This window comes from Tyto alba, unplaced genomic scaffold, assembly GCF_018691265.1.
Source record: "Tyto alba isolate M040663 unplaced genomic scaffold, T.alba_DEE_v4.0 Super-Scaffold_3, whole genome shotgun sequence".
Taxonomy (NCBI): domain Eukaryota; kingdom Metazoa; phylum Chordata; class Aves; order Strigiformes; family Tytonidae; genus Tyto; species Tyto alba.
The window spans coordinates 16,678,041-16,699,960 of NW_024881304.1; the positions used below are offsets into that span (position 1 = coordinate 16,678,041).

Genomic DNA, 21,920 nt, shown 5'->3' on the forward strand with positions numbered 1-21,920 from the left:
GCACTTCAGCAAGCCTTTCTCAGAGTCATTAAATAATGTTTTTCTTCCCTGCGTTATGGATATGTGAGAGGTAGCACTTGGAGCTATGCTGGATCCTCTGTCCCCTCTCATTATATCTGTGTGTGGGGAATTAGATGAAAGATTGACATGACAGTTTTAATGGTATCACTGCAAAGAGATCAATTGGTTGTAAATTTTACACTGTCCATGTGCTGCATTGATAACTCCATACAGTATTAAACACTTTCATGACACAATTAATCTTGTATGATATTTTCAAGCTTAATTCAGCTGTGATAGTTTCTGTGATCAGCCACAAATCAGTAGTGATTGATTCTGGAATACCCACTAATTAAAACAGAGGAACACTGCAAAAAAAATAATAAATATTGCCTACATATACGTACTGAAGACTAATGTGCAAGAGCCAAAGTCTAATGTGATAGTAGCTTCTTAGTTTTAATAAATCTCCTCATGCAGAATTCAGAAGCAGTTATTTTTCTAGTCTTTGAGACCAATGGGATCCCAGCAAGAAAATATGCTTGTCAGAAGGCTTGGCTCGGGAATTTATCATGAAAGTTGAATTTTATTCACTTGAAAAACTTCAAGGGTTCAAAACACTCAGAGTTATGCATTGAGGGGAAAACCAAAGTTTTTCAGTGTTTTTCACAATGAACTGAGTGAAACAAGCATCATGGAAGGACCTAGAATCCCCGGCCACTTGTTGTTCCAGTACTTGTTTGAGGTGGAGAACATTTGGGTTCAAGTTTCTCCTTCCCCCAGTGAAATCCAAAGGCAGACATCTGGGCCAGGCATTGGAGATAAATGTCTGCGCTGCCAACTAATGACACCAAGACCGTGATTTTTCACTGTCTTCTGGTGGGACAGACTATATTTGTGTCCTAATTCTGTAATTATTGGCTACAGAAATTGACTGAGAAGACCAGTGGTTATGGCACCTAACTGGGACGTGGGAGACCCAGATTTAGTTGCGGCAAATGAAGCAAAAAATGGGTTTGAACAAGAGTTTCCAATGTCCTAGATAAATGATCTCACTAATAGTCTATTTAGTGGTCTCTTTGCTTTAGTCAGAAATCCCTTATCCTTCACCTGATCCAGCTTTCTTAAAGTTTTGTTGAGAGTGATGTGCCTTTGGGAATAAGTAAGCTTTAGATCAAGAAATTGTCTTTTTTCTACTGGAAAATGCTCCACCACTCCAGTAGTCATCAGATGTATTTTCCAGGACTTCAAGACTATAGGTTATTGAATGTACTGGATTTGAATACATAATTCCCTTTGTTATCTGAAATTTTACCTACAGAGTGGGTAATGCTCATTAGCTCCATTTTGCCTCTCATAAGAATTCAAAACATATTAATAATCCTCATGGAGATAAAAATCTGTGCACAATCTGCATTCAGGCAATCAGAGTTACAGTGATTGCTTCTTTTTATATTTACTAATCCTCCAATGTATAAAGTCTCCTTGGAGTTCTGCCTTGCATTTCTCACCCTTCTCCTTCGGTTTGACTCCTGCCATGTGACACTGCGGATACCCTGCGGAGCTGCTGGACCACCGATGTTTCAAATTGTTTATTCGCTATCAGAGTTCCCTGTCATGACTTGAACACCAGGATGGCAACATTTGCTGTGCCAGTTTGGCTGCCCAGCCAGGATGCTTTCATTCCTTTGCTGTATAATTGCTGTTAATTTTGCTGTTTAATGCAGTTGCCTGAACTGAAACTTCTGCTAGTTTGAACTTGCTCGAAATGAAAGCAGAAGACAACGTTTACCCTGAAACTGTCTTAGCTAAATTCGTTTAAGGAGTGGTTACATTTTGCAGGCTGCTTTCTTTACAATCACATCTGAGCTGCAGCCTCCCAGTGCTTGATTTGGTGGGGGCTCCAGCCCAGCTCTGCTTCCCCTCTTCTTGGATGCACTCCAGTTGTGTTTTGGGCTGCCGAGACTGGCCAGGTTGCCCAGGTTTGCCAGGCATGGTTCAGGTTTTGAACAGTCTGTTGGCATCAGTGCTCATGCTCTGGGTGATTAAACAAGTCCTTGGTCCATTATTTAACCTATATTTAAGCCCAAATAGCAGAGCCTTTGTGCACCCCTGTATATTATTTTGTGCAAAGCCTGTCCCTGCATCCTGACAGACAAGCTTGCTGAGAGAGTCTGCAGGTCTGCACAGCAGAGGTTTCACACCTGAGGGGATGAGGAGGCAATAGAATCTTTAAACCAGATTTCTGCTTCATCTGATTCTGGAGGTGGGTAAGAATTGGGACAACTCCAGGCAGAAGGTGGAATACTGCCTGCTGTCTGTCCTCACCTGCACTGACTTGCAGTGGCTTCTCGGCTTTTTAGCGAAGACTGCCCAGAACATACTGCACTCCCAGGCTGTTTTCTGATCTCCGGGGAGCATCCTGGGACCCGTCAGTGCACAGGTCTCTACGCCAATCTTAGCCTCGGGCTTTGAGGTGTCTCTTCCAGACAGTACAAACAAAGGAGCCGTAGAAAGCGTTTGAAAATAAATGCGTTAAAATAAAGCCTAAGGAAACTTCATGGACATCACAAACAAATGTTAAACACCCCCACTCAGTTGCCTGGCTTTCAATTCTACAGTCTGCGCACTTTATGAATGAAGAATGCTAGCAGAGATTTCTTACTCTTAGTAAAATGTATCGTTACTCTGTATCACATTGTAAATAATAGTAGTAACTAAAGGCAGAGAATGCAAAGGATGATATTAAGGTAAATATTAAGAGCTATGTTAAGGGAGAAGCAAAGGGCAAAATTTCAAAAAGTAACAATAAAAGAACTACTTCTTTGCTTTTGTACAGGTGTACCAAAATTCCCAAAAGAAAAAATTGAGCCCCTTGATGTGGAGCATGGTGATTCTGTGATTTTGCACTGCAACCCCCCAAAAGGCATCCCACCTTTGCACATCTATTGGATGAATATTGGTAAGTGAACAATTTGTACACAATTCATATGAGGACACTCAAAACATTTGTCTTCCAGAGCAGTTTCATTACAGATTCATAAATGATGGGAATGGTAATTGTGCAAGTGCTTAAGAGAAAGATCTGGAAACTGAAAAACAAAATTGAAAAATGGAGAATGGAGATTTGTTTTTACATAACACAAAGTTAAATTGTAGAGTGCATTGACACAACATATTATTAAATGTGAGGTATCAGAAAGTTTACGTATCAGTAAGTTAGTCTACCAGTAATGAACACTACTGCATTTACAGTAGAGAGGATAAAATGTGTCAATATGTTGTTTCTATCATTACTGTTTTCCTCTTTTCATAAACTAATGGTTGATCTATGATAGTAAGAAAAAAAATAAAATCTGTCAGGTATGTATAATTAGTTCCTTGTGGGTTTCTGTCATGTTATTCTTCAGCATTTGTGTTCTGCAGGTATTTCTGGCTCTTGGGAAGCAAAGTAATTTGAATTGTCTCCATGACACGAAGGGTTTGTTTCTAATGCTGACCAAGTACTTGCAGAGACAGGGTGCCAGATTAAACCTCTGATCTTATAAGGCAGCCTCTCTACTCCTGACATACATATTTAGCGCAGACCTGCATTTGTCTGGATTAGCAATGAGACAATACAGCAATCTTAGTTCATACTAACACTGCCCTGATGTAATCTGTAGTTACAGAAGAGCAAAGTGCTTGGGAGACTGGCTGTGGGGGACATCTGTAAATGGTGACCTCCATATCATTGTTACAGGCCTTTGTGTCAGGGAGAGGTGCTGGAAATTTCCTTTCATCTGAGCAGGAACTTTGTACTGAGTATTTTTTAGTTACAATTTTTAAGTTATAAATTATTTTAAAATATATTATTATAAATAAAGTATTTATTATCGATTATAATTTGTACGTTGAGTATTGATAAATAACTCAGCGGTCATGCTCTTTTGTGTCAAAGTTATATTCTGTATCTGGAAGCAAACATGACAGGAGAGCATTAATAGTCATATTGGTGAAACAGCTCAGTATCGTTACCATATCATAATTATTTTTTCTTGCTAGATTTGCAACATATTCCGCAAGATGAAAGGGTCTCCATGAGCCTTAAGGGAGATCTCTATTTTGCAAATGTGGAAGAAAATGACAGTCGAAGTGATTATTGCTGCTTTGCCGCATTTCCAAGATTGAGAACAATTGTACAGAAAATGCCAATGACGCTGAAGGTTTCCCGCTGTAAGTCTGTGGATAAGTACTTTTCTTGTTTTCTGTTGTTCTTTCTTTTTTAACTCCCCAGGCATTAGCGAATGCAGATGTGTGCCCTGTGTCTCTGATGTGATTCTCTCTGAAGAACGTGCATGTTACTGTGCTTATTCCTGCATTATTAACCTTTCTCTAGGGGCTAAATTCAACCTATAAAAGCTTGTTGCAGCTGTTGGGCCCCCAAAATGCCCTGTTCTTCCTCCTGTTCTCCCTGCCGTGAAAGCCAGCGATGCATTAGGGAAATCTGCTTCTCTTGCAGTCCAGCGGGTCACTGATGGATGGGACTTCACTGGGTCTTGAGGACTTCACGTGGCCGCCTCCTCCCTGGGTGCAGGCCTGATTTGGCCCAGGTGGGGCAAAGCAGTTGGGAAGGATGGGGCTTTCCAGGTCTTCGTAGGATTCCCTGAGCATCAGTAGTGACAGATGAGGCTTTTTCCATTTCCTTAGTGAAATGCTGTGTAGGGAACGTCAAGTTTCATTCATTTATTTAAATTAACATCTCTGGATTCCTGTAGTCTCCGAGGGTCTGATACAAAAGATGGTTCCAGGTGCTGCCCCTGAGTCTCACTGGGGGCAGGTGGGATTTGTTGTCCCATCATCACACGCGTGCATTTGTTGGGTGCATACCCACCTGCTGCCATGTCAAACTGCTAATTCAAGCTACGTAAAGCCACTGTATATACAGGGTGTAGAGCTGTCAGTGTGAGAAACAGAGGAAAAGAATACAAATATCCAAGCGAAAAAAAAAAAGCAGCCTTTTAGGGCACACTCTCAGCTGTGTTAAATCAGCAAAGCCCGACAGAAGCTGGTGGAACAAGGTAGTTTATACCAGCTGGAGATCCATCCCGCTTTGCCTGAATCTCTTTTGCCTGTAATAGTTTCTGGTATCACTTGTACTACTTGCTGAGGCTGCCTGTGCCCTTAACATCAGTCTTCTGTTTCACTAATACTTCTGACCTTTCAAGCTTATGCTGCCCAGAAAGCCAAGCAGATTTTTCTTCGTGAATGAAAGCTAGATATTTAATATATGATTTTGAGAGTTTTTCTTGTTGAGATAAAAAGATAAAGGATTAATAGTGGCTTTGTATATCTTAATACTTGCTTAAACCATATCTTGGGATAGTATTTGTGAGAAAAATATCGAAATGAAATGTTGCTCTCCATATTTTTTCTAATGGGTCTGCTCCCACGCACATGCACACACAGATTGTAGAAAACTGAGATGGGGTTTGGCTGTGGGGCTGCTGATAGCCCTGGCGGTGGCCCAGCAAAACACTTCAGCACGTGCACTTTGCCATCGAAGGCGCAAGACTTGATGCAGGCAAAAAAGTGAGCCATATACTTAAAGGGTTTTGTAAACTCAGCTTGAGACTGCCCGCTCCACTCTGTGCCAAGTCCTTGTTGCGGAACTGTATTAAAAAAAAATACATAGAAAAAGGTTAAGCAATAAGAAGAAAGAGATTGGATAAATTTTATAAAATTTCTTTACAGTAGATACTTAGTGCTTAGTGATATTTTTTTTATTTTACTGGGTAGCTAGGATGAAATGATGATTATATCATCCATGAAGTATTCTGCAGACTAATACACATCTCTGAAGAATTTTATTTGTATTTTCAGAAATTTCTTGTTCGTCTGTTGCTTTACTTTATATTTTCCTTTGTTTCTTTCTTTTATGGTAGAAGTGGGGGGGAGCATGTTTTTGTTGTGCTTGATTTATTGTTTCTTTTGATTCTATATCAACTATGCATGTTTGTGTTTGGTTGTCACTTTTATTTATTTCAGTTAAGCATGCTAATGACTCAGGCTCACCTAACGCTGCGGTTACTAAGGGTGAGTTGAATTCATCTGTTATTTAGCCTTTAAACTGAGAATCTACCAGCTGAAATGAAATGTGAGCTGCTGCTTAGGTAAAAGAAAAAAAAAAAATCACAAAACCCTTTTTATTGCGATGGGATGGATTTAAGTGGTCCGTGGAGTACAATTTGCTCATCTTCTACTTTTTGACAGAAATCTGATGGGTTTTTAACAAAGAGGTAGTTTTCTTACTTGAGAAAAGCATGTTCATGTGTGCTTTTCATGTCATAATGTGATGTAAGTAAGGAGTCTGGCATCCTGGCTTTCTCCTGTTATCAGTTCCAAGCAGGAGCCAGAGCTGGATGCTCCAAATCTTCCTCTGGCAGTTAAGAAGATGCTGGCACTAGGTACCCATGCTTTGAAACCATAAATTCATGTCTAAAGGGTCACCCGGGGGACTGCATTACCCCAGGATGAGCTTAAGGTGTGGATTTACAGAGCTTTAGGTGCTCTGTTTTAACCATCCCCATCTGCAGCTGTACCTCGCGGGAGATGGGAGCTGGTTCTCTCTGGCCGCCTCTTGCCCTGTCTCATACTCTCTGCTGCTAAGCACTACAATGAAGCACTTCTATCCTGGGGATTCACGTCTTCCCTTGCTTTGTGTTCCCCTCTGTGGAGCAATATCCTGAGAATATACTGCTGGGGTTTATGCAGGCAATGTGGGTAAGCCAGAAGGCAGCTAGCAGCTATTCCGGCAATTCTCCACCCAGTTAATTTTATTTAAAATATGTAAAAATGAGAATCTTGGGTTTGTATGTAGCTCCTAACTCTGACTTACTTGGTTAAATTGCCTTTGAGAGTCTGTTTTCTGAAGTACCCACTTCGAAACTCTCGAAAGACCTCTTTTTTTGCTGGGTGAGCACTAAAGTTGGTGAAAAGGGGATTCTCCTCGAGTGTTTTGGGATGGGTGACTCAAAGCACTGATCAATCCTCAAGACTTGGCCCACGGAGGCTAAGCCTTGTGAGTGAGCAAGCAGGGCTCATGCAGGGTGACAGACACTTAAAAACCGATTTTTCCCTCGGAGAGATTTCTGAACTCCTGTCACCAGTCAGCAAGGGGGACTGCCTGCCTTTGGCAGTGGGGGGAGAAGGGTAGATGGAAAACCTGCGAGCATATCCTCGGCACCAAAGTGTTTTGCTGCATCTCTGAGCACTTGTGACACGGATTTGTAGAGGTACAAAGCAAGGGGAGGAAAAAAAAATTAGAAAATGGTTCAGAGAGATACATGTGGTCTTTTACCAAATCATCCGTAACTGACTATTTTTGAAGAACTAGTACCATTTGGGGACTTATTCATTACTGTGCTAATTGTTATTATAGTGATAACTGGATAGCCATTTGACTCTATGCACATTTCATCATGAAACCATTGTTTGGCAGGCTGGAACAAATGGTCCGTTGAAATCAAATGCAGGTCAATCTTGTTTTATTATTTTAACGGTCTTCCTTACAAATTGTATCTCTATTACTGTAGATTTAATAATTGTAGCAAGAAGGACAATTCTGTGGAACATTCAAGTCAGGAAAGATGGGTTTTCATCTGAGATTCAAAAGATGATGGAGTCAGTGTGGAAGAAAGGTGCTGAGAAAGGTGGTGTGGACCAGAAGATGAGGAACTGAGAAGACCGAACCTGTCTAGGTGTATGAGAGACAGGGCCAGGGCTTGGAGAGCAGGACATGAAACTGTAGGAAAAGCCATCTTCTGACTGTTATCAGGTCCTAGATTAGTCTCAAACCATATAAATAAAAAAGAAAATTTACAAGTCAATGTTTGAAACCTTCTGACAGAAGTAATGTTTGCGGCATTATTGAAGGATAAGCAAAGGCTCTAAGATTTCATATCTAACTTTTATTTTATTTTATTTTTTTAGCAAATTTTATCAAGGAAAGAAAACCCAAACTGCTGATCCCTCCTGAATCTGCGGGCAGTAGCTCATCAGTCACTGTCATCAAGGGAGGTGTCCTGCTACTTGAATGTATTGCTGAAGGGCTGTGAGTAATGCACAATACTGCACAAACTTAATCACCTTTTGATATAGAATTGAGCAAAGAAAAAGCTATGTTAAGAATTTTACAACTATAAATGAATATACCTACCTGCCTATACAGTTTTGAACCTCTATGCAGAGTTTTTCTGAAGCATGCATACTCCTTGTAAAGCAGCACAGATCTGGCATGCAACATTCCTGTATTTGTTATTGCTATAGCTTTTAAATAAGTAATTAAAATCATATAATGGTAAACATTTTTTTTTTTTGGTGTTATATTGAAATAAACCCTATTGTTGAACTTTTTTCAGTGGTACTACTTTTGAGATGTTGAGACTGTAAATAACATCAGAATTCAGCTTCTGTGGTTTGTCACACAACCTGTAACATTTCTGCTTTTGCCAATTCAGTTTCGATTCAATGCCTAAAAATTATTCAGTATTTTTCCAGGTGTCAGGTCTCAGGTTTTTAAAAGGAAGGTTCTTGAGTGATGTAAGACAAGACATCCATTAAGGAAAAGCCCAGTGAAGTGGAACTGGTGGTCCATCTACCCCAGGTGTGGTGGGAGATGCTGGCTCGGGAGCACGTTTGAACCTGGCCACTTTCTGTGGTCTGTTCCCCAGCATCCAGAATTTCCACACAAAAGGTGTTACTTCCATGATGTTCTCACAGACAACAGCGTATTGAGGAACAAAGTTCACATCTATGTAAAAATGCAGTGAACCAGAGTCACCTGTATTGGTTTGATCCTGCTAAAAGTAAAAGCAATAGGCTAACTTCAAATTTAGTTCCAGTCCCATGTTTTCTGCTTGGGCCCCTTCCTATGCGTGCCTCTGGTGCTTGTGCTGCACAGATATCTCAAGCTTGTTACTGCTATCAGCGTTTATGTTAGAGCATTGCTCGAATGCTAGTTGTGGATCTGGCTGTACTGAGCATGGCAGAATATCTCGATGGGGAGATGTTTGCTGTAAAAATAAAGGCAAGGGTTAAAGTAGATGGTACATGATGGGAAATCAGGACAATTTTCTTCCTTATTGTAAATAACACAGGACAAAATAAGCATAAGTAAGGAAAAGGAATGGCTAAATAAGTGTTAAATGCATTCCTCACAATGAAGCTGACATACCTCTCTCGGACTTTATTCCTGCTGCAGTAGCTCAGACAGACATAAGCTCCACTTTGCCCTCAGTCCAGTTTCCCAGTTTTTACTGTGTGCTTGTAGATGCCTGTCCCAGAAGAGATGCTGCCTAAACATCTCTCCAAGCACTGAAGCCACAGTGAAAGCACAGTTGCTTCTGGTTTATTTGTGATAGAGCTTTTTGTTGAATGGAGACTTAAATCATCGTCTTCTCATGCTCTGTGGTAGAGCTGCAGGTCTGTGAACGCAGACTGTGGTTGGCAGGTAGATAATTCATATTAAAGGCTGTGCAATTATATCCCCTCTATAAAATTCCAAAATCGGGATATTAATCTGCCTGAACAAACACGTTTAGGGTATTTTGGTTTTCCATGTGGGCTTGAACGGGCATTGCTCATTTAAACTGGCAAGATTATGCCTCTGCAGTTGGTTGCCATTTCTGAAAGAAGGTGAATTACTTGTCTCTATTGGATTCACTCCAAGTATCCGCAGTGAGTTTTAGTTCCCTGTTGCAACACTTCCTTGTCTAATTCACTACCCATCAAGCTAATTCACAGGCCCACAAACCTCCACAAGTCCACAGCTATGAGTTCGTAGTATTTTCAAGGTATTTAATAGGCAAATCACCTTGGAAATACACAAATATGAATTTTCATATGTGAGAATTAATATCATGTACAAGAGGAGAAAGCCAGAAAAGGATTTCTGTTTATTTTGGAAAAAAAAAAATAAAATAAAAAAATGAAATGTTTGTTTCACTTGAAATTTTCCAGGAAACTTCTTAAAAATTATTTTCAAACAAAAAGGATTTTTTTAAAGTAGTTGCTTTTGAAAGAAGATAAAGTACTTCTTTGCTGATCACCAAACAAGTATTTTTTCATTGAAGCCCTTCAAAAATGCCACATTTAGACAAAATAAAATGATATTTTTATTAGCTAAAATTCCCATTTTCGGGAGAAAAATGATCAGCTTTGCCTATATCTCTGCCAATCCATCCCACCAAATGTCCACAAACCACGGAAGCGGATAGACTGAGCCAGATTTCAAGTAACTAAGATCAGGGGCAGCCAACTGCAAAATAAGGATTTTAAGTACATTTGCAATCTGTCATTTTTGAAGACTTATATTCTGAGTAATGACAGTGTCAGGAGGGCATCACCTCAATACAACACCAAGGCAACACAGAGCCTGACTTTGGTACAAGAGCAGGACAAGGGCTCTTACAGGAAATAATAGGATATTTGCACAGTTGTGCTCACTGCTCATGGAAAACCGTAATTTCTTGGTACCTGGGGCTTTGAGTAGCTTGTGCCTGGGCATTTTGCCACAATAACAGATGGACACAAGAGTAAGCAGATATGACACTGTGTATGTGCGTCGTGTACGGTGTTGGGGTCGCGAAGCCCAGCTGGGAATGTGCAGACAACAGTCTGTCCCGAATTTCTGTGTCATTGCCATTTGCTTTCTGAAAATGTAAGGAGCATTTCCAGCCATCTCCAATGGCTGGCCACCTTTCTAACCAGGCAGGGCACCGAGTGAAGTCACTGTAATGAAGTCTTTACCTCCTTGTCTGTCCTCAAGTGCCCTTTTGGAGTAGGATGAGATGAGCTCCGTTCCCTCTCCCGCGATCCATGCTGTGACACACGGATGAGGAATGCAGCCTCATGCCGTGGCCTGGTGTTGGCAGTGAAGAACCTATTCATAACGGCCCTTCAAATCTAGAAGCAGCATAGACTAGTTGTAGTCTATAATATAACCCTTAGTATGGCCCCCGTGTTTTAAAAGGGCTCCAAAGCCTCTGAAAGCTTTACCTTGCAAACCATATGCATGAAGTCCAACCCCTCTGCTAACGTGAAGCATTACAGAAGCCTAGTATTCAACTCAAAATATATATCTTTTTTTTTTTTTTTTCCTTTTAGCCCAACTCCTCATCTAAGCTGGGTCAAGGTTACTGGAAACTTGCCCAAGGACGAACCAGAAACAGAAAATTTTGGGAAGATATTGAAGATAGATCAAGTGACTACAGCCGATGAAGGAACATACCAGTGCACGGCAAGCAACCACATGGGGAGAGCGAAGCACGAGTTCCATGTTCACGTGGAAGGTGCTGAGTACACTTTACTAAGCTTATTGATTTTGAACAGAGAGGTGGTCAAAGGAAAGTGAATAAGGACCTTTGCTAATATCGCTCAGTGTAATGCATAAATTCAAACAACTCAGTCAATTTGTGCTAACCAAGTACCTACCTTACAGTTTGGGGAAGCTTGCAGAAAGTAGCACTTTTTTAAAAAAAAAAAAAAAAAAAAACAAAAAAAAACAAACTAATACATTTTTTTTCCTGAACCATGACGTCTCTACAAAGTGTTGAACAGGAACACAAATACATGAGCAGATCCAATACTCTAAAGAAGTGAGTTAGTCAAGCAAAGATATTGATGAAATGTCTTGTTTTAATCTGAATGTCAGACTAAAAGATGTAATTAATCTACTTGCTCTTAAAGAATGTGAAAATGTCTATACTGGGCCAGATCAGAAGTATCTTTAGCTCAATTTCCTTTCTTTGGCTTCCACTAAAAGTGAATGCTTACGGAGGACTGTAAAAATGCAGTGAGCAGACAAGGTACCACCCCTTTATTCCTCTCCTTCATGTGCTCCCTTGCTAACATTTTTGTTATAAGGACAACTTCAGCTAAGAGTGGTTTTTATAGCCCCTGAAAAGTATCATAAATACTTATGAAACAAAGTTAAAAAAATACTTTCTACTGAATTTTAACAGTTTAAAAAAATTGAAATATGACCCTTTTTGTCATCCCACTGAGTATCCGAGGCCTGTTCCCACCCCAGCCTGTGTGCTTGGAAGGGTGACCAGCACTATCTTAGCAGCATTCAGGAACGGACTTAGGGTTGGGCTTGTGCGTCGGGTGGTGCATCCCTGTGCGCGAGCGTGCACCCGGGCTCGGGGGCTGAACAGGGTGAGTGCTGGCTACCAAAACGGAGAACCTGGTATGTTTGTGCATCCGCTTGGTCGTCATTTATTGCTGCTAGAAGGCGGCGGATCAGTGAAGCCAGCCAAGATACCTTCACAACAGGTATCTTGCAGAGCCCAGGTAGAAGCACACAGCGCCTGCTCTCCCTCCATCCCCCGTTCTCCCTTCTCCTACTTCCCAAACCCTGAAGGTGTGAGACCTCTTCAGGGGGCCAGTGCAAATCCTCTTTTTCCAGGAGCAAAGCAGAGCTCCAACGAGATTTAGCAGAGACGAGAGAGCCCTGCAGAAGTATCACTGCCACTGCAACTCTTTCAGCAATGCTGCCCATAAAGAGCTACAAAATGAGAATCCTGAAGCACAGCTGAAAAACTTGCTGAAAACATTTTCTCTTTACTGATGAAAAATGTTCCAGCCTAGCCTCTGCAGAGTAAAAAAAAAAAAAAAAAAAAAAATTAAAATCACAGGCAGTATTAAACTGTTGGAGTCTGCCAACTGCTTCATTTTAATCTGTGCTGCTTCTCACTCCATGGTCACAAGAAGTCCTGATGGGAGGAAAGGCACTTTCAGCTACCTGCTCTGTATTTACTCATCAGCTGAGGAAAAGCCTTTTCTCCCAGTATGTGATGAATCATCCCCACTCACTTGACGCAACCTCGTGTCTTAGAGTCTTCTTTCCCTTCCTGGAAGTGTGGCAGAGGAGGATACCAGGGCATGGCAAGTTTTCAGCTGCAATGGAGGGGAAGTGCTGACTCCTAGAAATCATTCCAGATGGTTTGGAGCATCTCTGCTGTAGCTGAATATTTTAACAATCTGGCTACGATTTTCTCGGCTGTAAAAATGGAATCCTTCAAAGAAATTGCAGGAGATGCAAAAACTAGAATACCAGAGAAATAACTTTAATTAAGCAGTTCAGAGTATTGACCCCCTTCTCCCCTAGTCTCTAGAGGGAGGAAAGCTTTCCAGGAAATTGTTGTTACTGCTCATTAATAAATAGGTACATTTTTTTTAAAAAAAAAAAAAAAAAAAAAAAAAAAAAAGAGCGAAGGAAATAATCCCACTCTAGCTATTTTAATGTAAAAAATGCTTTTGCAATTGCTTTTAAATTAAATTTTCCGTATGTGTAACTAATGTTGGCTGCTGTCACTAGCTGGAATTCTTCCTATTAGGAGTCGCCTCACATGCAGGGCGTCAAGGTAAAAATTGAGCACAAACACTGTCCTGTTCTAGAATTTCTAACCAGAAAATGTCATGACCATTAATCAGAGATGGGCACGTTCATCATTCTTGCAGCATCTCCTGTGTGCACACTCAAGGGCAGATCCTGAGTTGGTGGAAGTGAGCATTAATTTCAGTTGGTTTCAGGGAGGTTATGCTGACGTAGGGCTTCCTCGCACCTGACAGGCTTTTCTCAAAGGATGCATGCAGGGAGAAGAAAATTAAACACGGAAGGAAAATTATCTATTATTAACCACCAACCATTCTCAATCTAGTGTTGGTGTGTAAATCAGGATTTTGCTATCATTTCTGCACTATGTCACATTTTCTGTTCTTCTTTCTGGTATTTGAGGATCTCAAACCAATACCCCAGCCTTCTAAGTAACAGTCTTAATTAATGATATTTGCATGCAGCCCACTTACTAATCCTACAGGAGTCTGAGGGCAAAGATTCAGGCAATTATTACTAAGCATATGAAAATATTCAGCTAGCAAATTGCTTGACTGTTTGAGCATTTTAATCTCTTTGCAGGGAAAGATGTAGCCTGGAACATGGGAGCAGGCACAAAACCTCCATTGTTATTAGAATGAGAGAGAAGTATTAAAAAAAAAAAAAAAAAAGCAAGCTCACAAATTGTCTTGACTTCAAATGTTTGTTTATTTGGTTATTATATAGAATCTGCTAAGACCAACTGAAAATGTACATATAACCTCAAGATCTTGTCACTGTCACAGTGCCTGATCTAGTGGTGCCTTGATCTTGACTAAGGCTTCTAGACTGTCTTTAACAGAAATAATTATTACAATATAATGATTAATTATAGTAATGATACAGTAGCTAAGGGCCTTTGCAGTCATGTCTTGTAATACTTTCATTACTCAGCTAGAGAAGAATAAAATGGATTAAATTAATGTGAGGCAGAATCATGGCTGGTTGTTTTAATTGAGCCCAAACTGTAGTTCTGCATTTCACTGGAAAACTGCTTGAACAGCGGTGTGGACCCCAAGGTGGTGACTGCATCTGAAGCTGCAGGCAATACCCCCGAAGTGGGATGGATTGTCAGCCCTTGGGAAGACATGAGGAGAATTTGAAGTGATCTTGACAAATCGGGAAAATGGTCTGGAATAAAAAGGATGGGCTTCAGTAAGCACAAGTGTGAAACAATTCTTACCAGGCAGTACTAATTGGCTTCATAAGCACAGGATGGAAAATATCTGGTTAGGCTAGTCTGAAGGATATACTGGATCACAAGCTGAACACCACTTGGAAATGTTAGTCTTGCAGAGAAAGCAAAAATCATCCTGGAAAGTATAGAGAAAAGTGTTGTAGGAGAGACTACTGAGAACTGATAAGGCCTCCTGTAACATAACCAGTTCTACATCATGCACTTCGTCAGGGCTGGGGCTAACACGAGACAGTTCAGGAGAAAGCACTAAGGGTAGTCACAGAGCTCCAAAACATGCATTTGAGAAAAAAAAATGATAGATACGTTTAATTTAGGAAAGAATGAAGCTGGGGAACACATAGCAGCCTTTAGATGCACCAAAGTTTCTTCACAATAGATAGTAAAAAATTTTTCTCCTCATTCCTTGGAGATAATGCAAGATACAATAGACTTAAATTGCAACAAGGCAGAAGTTGGTTAGACATTAAAATTTTGTGCTAGTTCTAGACAGCACGAGAGCCTGTGAAGGTTTGAATCCATCCAGGGTGTTTTAGGTGTAGATGATCTTGCTTTGTTTTGACTAGATGCCTATTTTAGATCCCTTCTGGTTTTGGACCTGTCATTATATTTCCATAAAGACATAAACCTCTTCATCAGGACCCCCACATTTATAACTTTTACTGAGAAGAATATATTATGCAGTGAAATATGTGGCATACCGTATTGTTCATGCAGATTAACTATTCAACTGTCCAGCCACTAGTTTTTGTAGTTTCTAAAAAATATATGTATATTTTGTTATTCTTAAATTTTGTATACTTATAAGTAGTATAGCATATCTGCCGCACAGAAAAGAAGTTCTTCAGCCTTTCTGTGAAATTACATTTCATACTTGACAAAATCTCATTGCCTATGGCTTCGCAGCTCCATCACTTTCTTAGGGCAACCATAGCAATTCATGTGCTGAGGAAAGAAAGCTGTGGTATAATATATCTGCAGCTTACTTCTAGAGTGTGTGCACAGATTAAAGTAGGGAGGGATCCATCAGGTGGTTTGTATTCAGTCTGTTCTCAGTGTGTCACCTCCAAAACAAGGAAACACCCTGCCACAAGTATTGTGTTTGTGGCAGACCTGGTGGGGGAAAAAGAAAATAATTCATCAGGGCTGTTACAGACCTTTACACCTCCATCCCTTTGACCTGTCTTTTCCTGATCAAAGCATAATATATATGAGCGAGAGAGAAGGAGAAACATCTGCAAAACCAAAATGTATTACTGCTTGCAGAGTTTTTTCCTGGAGCCAAATACAAGGAAGCATAACAAGTATGATCACGTCACAAGCTGCACTACGGGAGGGCAACCAGTACTGCGTGAGAAAGGTGGCAGAAGAAATCTGTGCTGTGTGAAGGAAATGTGAAGATATTATAATTTTAGATAAGCTTTGGTGTCTTGAATTTTACTTCCGTCTTTAGCTGTTGCTTAACAATGTGTCTTTAGGGGGGCTCTGCTGTGGAAATGGTGGACGTGTGTGTAGAAGTTCTTGTGTATCACACTTCAGGGGTAGATTTTTTAATATATCTGTGTTAATGTGAGCAATGACTCTTTGTTTTAGCGTATCACACTGATAACATCTGGAGACGTATTACCGGGCAACAGCTCTGTTAATCTTCAAAGCGCTTTATAAGCATTAACTAATGAATCCTCATGTTTCCTATACACTAGCTCATCTTTTTCAAATGGGGAAAGAGGCCCAGTGACCTGCCCAGCACATGCAGAAGAGGTAGTGTCAGGTCTGGAATTAAAACCTGGAAGTTTATTGCTTCTCATGGAGAGATAATGATGAAATCAGGGCTGTGTTTTGGATTGAGGCTGCCCACTGAAGGGTAGGCAGGCTCAGGGATCTGCATTCAGTCTGTAGAGAACAAAGCATTCATCAGATTAGTGCTTTTTTTTTTTTTTTTTTTTTTTCTTTTTTTTTTTCTCACCCTCAGTTCCCTTCCCTCCCTTATGATTATGTTTTTTCCAGTGAGGTTTGGGTACCTGATGCTCAGGGGCTGCTCTGCAGAGGAGAGAGTTCACCCAGAGCTATCCCAGTTTAGCTGGCAGTGCTGGGGAAGAGGAGAGCACAAGGAGAGCAGCAACACACTGCTGCTCCTCTGCCACCACCCTGTGGGCAACCTTTCTGGGCCGCTCCTCAGGATAACGGTTCTCTCATCCTCAGGGGTGAGAGAATGTCTTATCGTTCCTAAATACGTTACGGATCAGGCTCTCCTCTGAATACATGATGGAGAAACCAGGATATCCGAAGCCACAATGCCTGGAGGTGCTGCCTCTTGTCACGGAGCTCCGCACCTCTGCCCTCCGGCTGCTCCTGGGCGAGTCGGTGGAAGCCGTTTGCTCGTGCCTAGTCAGGGGTAGTTGAGCTGGATGGATATTTGCATCTTGTTTGAGTTGCTGAAATAGTCTCCCTTCATTTCACAGACCACAGTCTCGTGTCTGAGGGTCCTTGTGAAAATGCTGACCCATTCAGATTTACCTCCTTTCCCCAGCCTCTCACCTCCCATTTGCATTTGGTTTCCACCTGAATAAACACTGCCCGTTTCCTACACTCTCTCCCTGACACTCACATTTCACAAAGTCTGAAGGACAGAAATTGATGTGTGCTGACGCTAATTTTACCTTTTGTAACATCGGTTTGCAAGAAATACAATCCAGCTGCACAATAGGCTGCTAGGAGCTGGCTGGGAACTGTTGGCAGCGTTTGCCATCTCCTGGAGGACCGTAGCAATAGCAGAGTTCGACTTGTCTCGCTGTGGCACCTGATACCTTCTATGTCCCCTCTTTACAGAGCCTCCTCAGTGGATAAAGGAGCCCGAAGGTGGTGTTTACAGTGTAGGAACAAATCTTGTGCTGCTGTGTGAAGCTATTGGCAATCCAGAGCCAACCATTCAGTGGAAACTCAACGGGATGCCCATCGATAGTAAGTGCAAGGTCCAGCATCCTCATTTAGGTGGTGGCCAGGTGGGATGTGGCTGTGTTGTGCCCAGCCAGAGAGAACACACAAATCCCAATGTGCTGAATGATGTCTGGCTTGACATCTATTTTGACATGAATTAATCTTTATTTACTTAAAACTAATGTTTAAATGTGATCTTGAAGAGAGTAGGGGTGAAAGCTGCAGGGTCTGGGGTGGTGTTACCCGGGAGTTACTGCCTCTGTCTCACCCCATAACACTTCCATCTTTTGGGAATCTGGGATACATTGAGGGGCTCCTGGTCTTTCTCTGCGCTTAAGCACAAGTGACTGTGTGGCGGGGGAGCACAGACCTTGCTTCCTGGAGTAGCATTATTATTACTACCATTTCGAAAGGTTTGTGTGAGGATTTTACTGGAAATTGGTGCTCTAGAGCACTTTCTTTAGGCCACAGGACTGCTGACAAAGGCAGTGCTCTGCAGCTTGCTCTCCGGCTGTTGAGCAAGGCCCTGGTTTGATCCTGAAGATGTGCTTTGCCTTTGACTTCCAAGCAGCGAGGAAAGACCGTGAACTTCACAGTCATGGTGTTTTCCCCATCTCCTGATATAGTCTGGGTCTTTCCAGGTAGGACTTTCAGAGGGAGAATCTCTGCCAGGGAGATCAGCCTGACGAACCTTCAGCTTCAGGACAGTGCTGTGTACCAGTGCGAGGCCACCAACAAGCACGGCACCATCCTCGCTAGTGCCAACGTGAACGTCCTCAGTGAGTACCCTCCCGGCCTTCCCCGTCCACAAGAAAAGGTCTGACCAAAGTGTCCCATTCTGCTGACTGAATCTTCAGAACAGCTCGGGGGTTGTAACCGTGTCATCGTTCCTTTGCATTGGCCCCAGGCTTTAAGAAATACACTGTCCAAAGTAATGCAACAAGCCTTATCATGAGCAATATTATATGCTTAGCTTAAGTGCTCAGGAGCTTTGATATATTCTTTATTTTTAAAACATGACTGTGGCTGGGCTCAAAACCTTTTGAATTCAAATGTACTAAAATCACTGGGGGTTAAATTGTGACCACAACTCTGGTTTTGAATTATTAAGTGTATTGTTAACCTTTAATTTCAGCTGTGATGCTCAGCCTGTTCTTTGAAGAAAGAGAGTGAAGGGAATTTATTTAATAGAAGAGATCTCTAGAGGGAGCAGATCCGGGGCTATTTTGCCTCCTGGAGCACTTTGAGGTTTCATGTTCTTATATGTCCAGCAGTCAACCACTGTTATCTTTGTCAGTGAAGCTTCTGAGACCTCAGTTACTCAGTGCAACTGGTTCTAAAAGGCAGTGGAATTCCCATTAAGTGGCTACGCTTTATGACCTTTGCTGGAGAAGGGCATGATGCAGGGACAGTATTTATCTTCTCTTCTGAAATGCAGTGTTGCTCATTTTGCATTCTCTTTTGCAGATATTGCTCCCCTAATACTGACCTCAGATGGTGAAAACTATGCTACAGTTGTGGGTTACAGTGCCTTCCTTCACTGTGAAATTTTTGCCTCACCTGCAGCAGATATTAGATGGTAAAGCCCCTGAGAAGTGATGTTTTGATGTGAAACAAATTCATCCAGGCTCCTCAAACATTGAAAAATATGCTGGTTATTATTTTTATGGAGTTAAAATCAGGAATTTGTAACAAAACTGTATATAATACAGGTATTCTGTGTTTAAGTGTACTTTCAAAGACACTGAAGAACTGGTTTATAAAAAAAAGGTTAGAGCAAGTCCTCGATACTAGTGTGAGACAAGTGCTGGGGTATTAATTAAACCAAGCCATGCTGTATATAGCTAAATCTTGCTACAGCTTCATTGGACTTAGTTGAATGTTGGCAACTTTAAAAATTTGGACACGTTATTGAGGTGGAAACCTGATGACTTACAGACCATATTTACCTAGGAATGATTCCATATGGTTGGAAATCACAGGATTGTCATAGCACTTGACAGGTGCAATAAAATTGCAGATGACAACTATAGATTAAAGACTCAGCCAGACTCGTTTAAAGACCTTGCTAGATGCTGTCAGTGTATTTCTGGTTTGCAAGAAGCTTGTGTCCCTTTACAATTTGCTTGCACATGGGTAGTGACTTGCAAATCTTGATTTAGTTGCTCAGTGGCAGATCTTAGACCAGCTCCCAGAATTTCTGTGTCCCCTGCAATATCTGCTAACCGTGAAATAAGTTCCTGCAGCCCTAGAAATAACCCATAACTATTGTTGTCATCTTTAGGACTAAGGATGACAGCATAGAGCCACTTTCAACATTACGCTATGAGTTAAATAAGAATGGCACCCTAGAGATCAAAGAAACGAAGAAAGAAGACTCAGGATCATATGCTTGCTGGGCTGCAAACTCGGTTGGAAAGAGAGCAATCACTGCTAATCTGGATATAAGAGGTAATGTCTCATGTATGAATAGAAAGATCTTTGACATCTGCTAAGGTTTTGTATTTACAGATTTTCAGTAAGTAATTAGTAAATGTTCAGTTCAAGATACAAATTTATTATTTTATTGTGTATATATAACAGTATTGTCTCCGTTTTTCTGCATGATTTCTCCATGTCCATACGTGATGTCTGCTTTCTTTATGACACTTGCAGAAGCTGCACAACCAACCAAAAACTTGCAGTTTACTTCCCAGATCTGTTTAACTTAATTATCTTAAAAGGACAGATCTAAGGCAGAAATTGTTCCCTGTGCGGGGGGTGAGGCGCTGGCCCAGGGTGCCCAGAGCAGCTGTGGGTGCCCCCTCCCTGGAAGGGTTCAAGGCCAGGTTGGACAGGGCTGGGAGCCCCCTGGGCTGGGGGAAGGGGGCCCTGCCCGAGGCAGGGGGGTTGGAACTCAATGATCTTTAAGGTCTCTTCCCACCCAAACCATTCTAGGATTTTCCTGCCTTCTTGCCATCAGCCCTGTTACACTGAGAGCAGGTTCTTGGCTGACTCTTGGGAGCCCAGAGCCCTCCATGTGCTTGTGGGCTTGGTGGGCTCCTCGCTGAGCCAGACAAGGACCCTGCAGTCCCGTGGCCATGGGCAGGATTCCTCCTTCCCTCAAGCTACTTCCCGTCTGTTGATCAGAAGGTACATCCCAAACTGAATTAATGCCCACAGCGAACACCAAACACGTCACAGCAGGATGAGTTAGGGGATGCTGCTGGTTTGAGGGCTTTGCCTGATTATCAACTTGACAAATATTTGTAAATAAAGAAAAAAAAATACTGAAATGCACTTACTCATACATTTCAAATACATACCGTGTCCTCTAATTCTGTTTTAAGGGACTTATTTTGTTGTTTGGGCAGGAGGGTTTTTTCCCTGGCATGGGGGTGGGTAGCGGACAGCTTCCGCTGAGCACACAGGTTAAATTTAGTGGGTTGCAAACAAATTTACTTAACACTTAGGGCTTGCCAGTAGAAAGAATCTTTAATACTCAATTAGCAAAGTCCTCGAAAGGACTCTCAGATGCAGGTTTGCTATAACAAACTTGAGAAAGAAACACTCCTTTTGTGTTCTATTTCCACCCACTCCCTTTGCTTTGTAAATTTTACAGTGGTAATAAACATGAAAATGTACAATGAAATTCTCACAGAGCAACATTTCACTGAAAAAATAAATTCAGCCAAGTGCTTTCTTCTTACTTATTCATCTGTTTCTGCATTCAGATTAGAGACAATTAAAAGAACAAACTTGATTGCAATATATTTTTTTCACTTTAATAAGCTTGTAATTTTTCTTGGATCCTTGCCAAAGCCCATTTCAAATGGCAATTGGACATAAAAATCATATTCAAGTCTTTCTTTTATCATCCATTTCATGACAGTCTGCTAACAAGGATTTTCACCTGTGACTTTTTTTCTGTGTTTTTTTTTTTTTGTTTTTTTTTTCTTTCTGGAGCTCTTTGGTTTGGAGTGAACTTAAAAAGAATTTTTCAATATAGAATACTAAGACCTGGCAAATATCTATTTCAGATACAACCATCCTTCACTTGAAATGTTTGTATATATAACGAAAGAGACATGATCGTTGCTCCTAAGGTTGATTTTTATATATGAAGTGCTTGGTGAAAATTTGAAGTAATAGTCTCTCTCTCCTAATCAAAGTGCTTTTCTGTGATCAATCAGATGCTACAAAACTTGCTGTTACTCCAAAGAACCCCCGAGTGTTGAAATCACATTCAATTTTATTGAAATGTCAGTCTGAGTATGATTCACACTTGAAACACAGTTTTAAATTATCCTGGAGGAAAGATGGAGATCAGCTGCCAATCAACAGCACAGAAGGTGGCAGGTAAGCAGGGAAGAGACAAGAGTTTTCTTGATC

At 41.2% G+C, this 21,920-nt stretch overlaps 1 protein-coding gene across 17 annotated transcripts in view; it reads left to right on the plus strand.

Moving 5' to 3' along the window:
* CHL1 (cell adhesion molecule L1 like) overlaps positions 1-21,920 on the plus strand; it is a 146,759-nt gene that overhangs the window by 95,894 nt on the left and 28,945 nt on the right. For 16 of the 17 annotated variants that reach the window (XM_032985632.2, XM_032985633.2, XM_032985631.2 and 13 more), the window contains 10 exons: positions 2,840-2,962; positions 4,045-4,215; positions 6,028-6,075; positions 7,972-8,092; positions 11,146-11,330; positions 17,442-17,573; positions 18,191-18,328; positions 19,017-19,128; positions 19,834-20,000; positions 21,722-21,887. In XM_032985632.2, the coding sequence (XP_032841523.1) occupies positions 2,840-2,962; positions 4,045-4,215; positions 6,028-6,075; positions 7,972-8,092; positions 11,146-11,330; positions 17,442-17,573; positions 18,191-18,328; positions 19,017-19,128; positions 19,834-20,000; positions 21,722-21,887 (1,363 nt within the window). The remainder of the gene's footprint in view (positions 1-2,839; positions 2,963-4,044; positions 4,216-6,027; positions 6,076-7,971; positions 8,093-11,145; positions 11,331-17,441; positions 17,574-18,190; positions 18,329-19,016; positions 19,129-19,833; positions 20,001-21,721; positions 21,888-21,920) is intronic. The other variant, XM_042799472.1, reaches the window with a different exon arrangement.